This window comes from Plutella xylostella, chromosome 21, assembly GCF_932276165.1.
Source record: "Plutella xylostella chromosome 21, ilPluXylo3.1, whole genome shotgun sequence".
In the NCBI taxonomy this organism is placed as follows: domain Eukaryota; kingdom Metazoa; phylum Arthropoda; class Insecta; order Lepidoptera; family Plutellidae; genus Plutella; species Plutella xylostella.
Genome location: NC_064001.1, coordinates 685,177 through 689,955, shown reverse-complemented (window position 1 = coordinate 689,955; position 4,779 = coordinate 685,177). Strand labels below are relative to the sequence as shown.

General features: G+C 36.5%; 1 protein-coding gene across 1 annotated transcript; it reads left to right on the top strand.

Moving 5' to 3' along the window:
- Nucleotides 1–827: 827 nt before the first annotated feature.
- Nucleotides 828–1,856, top strand: LOC125490187. The gene has a single exon (XM_048628644.1). The coding sequence runs from the start codon at nucleotides 828–830 to the stop codon at nucleotides 1,854–1,856; it is 1,029 nt and encodes a 342-aa protein (XP_048484601.1).
- Nucleotides 1,857–4,779: the final 2,923 nt, after the last annotated feature.

The window sequence follows — 4,779 nt, the reverse complement described above, 5'->3', positions numbered from 1 at the left end:
GAATAATTCTTAACTAAGTAATAAACCAAACAGACATAAATTCACATGACTGGTCAGAATTACGAGTTTTACCTATCGCATTTTTTTTTGTTTTCTTAAATTACACTACTAATGTATTTCTAAAACTCTCCTCCTCTAAAATATATATTCAGTTATTTACATTTAAACTAAGTACCTACCTTAAGCCTTCTTCACACAAAAATAAGCTCACTAAAAACTTCTCTAGAATCCAGTACACGGGTTAAAAAACATGCTTACCGCACACTTTTATGAACAAAAACTAAAATATGATACTGTAATTCCAACATTTGTTTTAATCCCTTACTTCCTTCCCGCAAACAAAGACTTGAACCCAACGATGTTTTAATACGAACTAGATGGAGTGTCAGTGCATCTTTGCCACCTCCGGTCAAATAGTAAACACAGTTAATCTTTGCTCCAATAATTAAAATTATTTTAAGCGTTGTTACGCAAAAGTTCTCGCCGTAAATACAACAGCAGTTACAATAGTATCTAAAAGTGTTTAAATGATCATATAAAAGCTGTAAAAGTGAGAAAAATAAGTGCTTTAGTAATAGTGCTACATTTTAACTATTATCTATGAACAACGGGTAGCTTCAAGTGCGCTCCGCTATTCTGCGACTTCGCGCATCGTCATTCGGGTCATATCTGCGTGCGATTTCCGCGCCCGCTCGCTTGCAGGTAACTTGGCGACGTCACAGCTTGGCGGTCATAGATCAACCATTCATCAGACAAGACAGATCGACCATCCAAAGTTTTTGCATCTGAGAGGACTCATAATTATTTATATTTCGCCAGTGTTGAAAATGATTTGCTCAGGTTGCCAAACGGAGTCTAAAGCCGTTAACTACTATACTTGCTCAAATTCAACTTGCAAGGACGTCTATTGTTCAACGTGTTCTAAGACCCCGACGCTATCAGCTAGCCGACTGCGATCTTGGATTTGCCCTTCTTGCTGCGCAAAATCCAAAAAAGCCGGGGATTACACCAACTCGCCTATCAGACCTATTTCGAACAATTCCATCTCAAATGTGACAACCCGAAACAAGTCTGCGGCGCCTCCCCGCGAGGACGATGAAACTGCCGAAAAAATTTACGATTCTACTGATTTAGCCGAATTTAAAAAAGAGATCAAAGATATGTTATCATCATGGATGAACAAACAAAGTAGTGAAAGAGTCGAGATTAAATCATCTCTCAACTCTATTGAAAGTTCCTTAAGCTTTTTGTCTGCGCAGTATGACGACCTGTTGAAGAAGATGGAGAATATAGAGAAAGAAAAAGCTAAAGATAAAGAGTACATCATTCTGTTGGAGAATAAGGTCGAAGAACTACAAAAAACACAAAGAAAGTGCTCAGTAGAACTGAAGAATGTTCCGAAATTAAATGGCGAAACAAAAGACACCCTTGTCAATATGGTTACGAGCCTATCTAAGTCGCTCAACATTGATATGCAGCCAAGAGATATAAAAGATGTCTTCAGGACAGCATCTAAGGGAGATAAAATGCCAATTGTCGTCGAGCTTTCTTCATACATACAAAAAACGAACCTTACCAAAGCCGCTAAGAGTTACAATATACATAACAAAAACAACAAGCTGAGTACCAATAATCTGGGATTAAAATGTAGCGAAACGGCTATTTATGTGTCCGACCACCTTACTCAAAAAGGTAGCAGATTGTTCTATTTGGCTAGAGAACTGGTCAAAGCCAAAAATTATAAATTCTGCTGGACAAACCTTGGTAGCGTCTACATCAGAAAGGATGAAAACTCTCCAATCATAAAGATAATCAATGAATCTCAAGTTCAACGAATGTATGAAAACGAAAAATGACTATGTTTTGTTAATTTTGTTACTTTTCTTTTGTATTTTCTAACACTTTATGATAGCTATACACTCCTAACACCAACAGCTCTATACATAACTCACTCACATCTCACACTCGATCACATCAACCTCCTAATGCACCACTCATGTTTCCAGAATAGAAGCAAATCATTATACCCAAAAAATATACTGATACTTTTAATAATATCACGTGATTGTAATAACTTAGTTTACCCCTTTAAAAAACACATACTAAAACATACTACGTTTATGATATCTTATGTCAACTCTTATAATGGATAGTACATTGGTAACAAATGCAGAGTTGGACAATATACAGGTGACCCAGGTTATAAATTGCAAACCACATGATGTACAAAATTATATAAAAATAACTAATCACCTAAATATACTGACCCAAAATATACGAAGTATATATAAAAATTTAGACCAATTTCAAGTAACTCTAACCGAACTAAAAATTGAATGCGATATTCTTGTCTTAACAGAATGCCATCTTAACAAAGATAAACCAATTCCGACCTTAAATGATAACTATACCTCGTATCATACAAAAAATACCTTAAATAAATGTGATGGAGTTATATTTTATGTGAAGAAAGACCTAAATTGTAAAGTGACTGAACCATGTGTTAAAAATGCATCCTGCCTTGTACTAACACTTACAGACACCGTTTTAATAGGCATCTATCGCACTCCGTCTGTCAAAAGCACGGATGATTTTACATCATCTCTATCAACTCTGCTTAGTTCGTATAAGGGTCATCCTAACATAATTATCACAGGTGATATCAACATTGATATTAAACAGGATAGTATAGACCAAAACAGTCAAAATTACTTAACCACCCTCGCTTATCATGGCCTTCTCCCGGCTCATAGACTTGTCACACGTGATAAGATGTGCTATGATCACATTATGATAAAAACTACACATCCTGCAAAAGCATTAGTCCTGACGAACTCTCCCACTGACCACTGTTCTGTGATTTTGAATCTAATGTCAAGGCCTAGTCGCCGTGTTGTACTTAAAACAAAGATTTCGGTAAAATATGAACAAACATTATGCGATTTAGAACCTAAACTACCAGCTATATTTCAATTAAAAGATCCCAATGAAGCTGCGGAGACGCTAGTGGATTTGGTTTCCACAGCAATAAAAAATAATCAAATTACTAAATATATCCCCTCCAGAAAACGCTGCATCCAACCATGGATAACACCTGGTATGTTACGCTGCATTCGCAATCGTGATAATTTACACTGCAATGTTAAAAAGCATCCTGACAACCAAATACTTAAAATAACCTATACACGTTACAGAAATTTCTGCAATAAGCTAGTGAAGAAACTCCGTAATAACTTCGAAAGGGATAAACTAAGTAATGCTAGTAATAACCCCAAAGTACTTTGGAACACAATTAGATCAATTTGTAATCTCAATAAGGATAAATCTAACGACTCTAAGAAACTAAAATCCATTTCGTCATCCACAATGAAATCTGCCAACATCGTTAATGAACATTTCTCTAATATTGGTAAAGACCTTGCTGAAAAGTTAATTGCTTCCTCGCCACCAGTAGCACAAGACAGCCCTATTCGCAATCCCCCCATCGACTCCTTTGTTCTTCAAACAGTTGATTGCCTAGAAGTAGAAACTATTATTAATAAACTTTCTAATGAGTCAGCACCAGGATGGGATAACATAACTACCAAGTTCATTAAATTAGCCAAAAACCTACTCACTCCAATTATCTGCCACATATGCAACCTCTGCTTTGAAAAGGGACAGTTCCCAACGGTATTTAAAAGAGCTATAGTTACTCCAATCCATAAGGGTGGAAGCAGAGACGAAGTCAATAACTATAGGCCTATATCAGTACTTTCTGTGTTTTCGAAAATATTAGAAAAACTTTTAAATTACAGACTCAAAGCATTCCTTACTAAAAATAAATTATTGTCAAAAAATCAGTTCGGTTTTCAAAATGGAATTTCTACAGAAGATGCAATTTTAGCATTGACGGAAGACATTAGCAAAAACTTAGATAAAGGCCATAAATGTGTAGGTGTCTTCCTAGATCTCGCTAAGGCCTTTGACACCGTCTCTGTTCCCATTCTTATGGACAAGCTGTATGCCTATGGTATTAGAGGTTTGCCTCACATGCTTCTCATGGATTACTTATCAAATCGTCAGCAACAGCTTAAACTTGGCGAATGCGTCAGTGACTCTACAATTATCTCGTACGGCGTCCCGCAGGGCAGTGTCCTCGGCCCAACATTATTTTTAGTATACGTTAACGATCTCTGCAATTTAGAAATCCAAAATTGTAACATTTATACTTACGCCGACGACACAGCCCTTATTTTCCAAGAAGAATCCTGGGACAGCCTAAAGAATATTGCTGAGTCCGGAGTTACTAAAGTTTCTAAATGGCTAAGAAATAATTTGCTTACGCTGAACGTTAAAAAAACAAAGTTTGTACCTTTTTCGATCCGCAAAAATACCCTACCAGATGCTGAGTTTAGTATTAAAGTACATTCTTGTGCGAACCCTAACGTAAATAATTGCCCCTGTAGTAAAATCGTAAGGGAAACTAATATTAAATACTTGGGAGTCACACTAGATCAGCATCTTACATGGAAACCACATATCAACAACACATCTGATAGGGTAAGAAAGCTGATCTGGGTGTTTAGTAAGTTAAGACATGTCGCAAATGCTAAACTTCTAATAACTACTTATAAAGCACTCGCCCAGTCAGTTTTATGTTACTGTATAACTGTGTGGGGTGGAGCAGCTAAGACCCATTTTATAACCATCGAGAGAGCCCAGAGAGCCCTTATAAAAGTTATGCAATTTAAGCCGATACGGTTCCCAACTTATGAATTGCATAACACATATAAATTA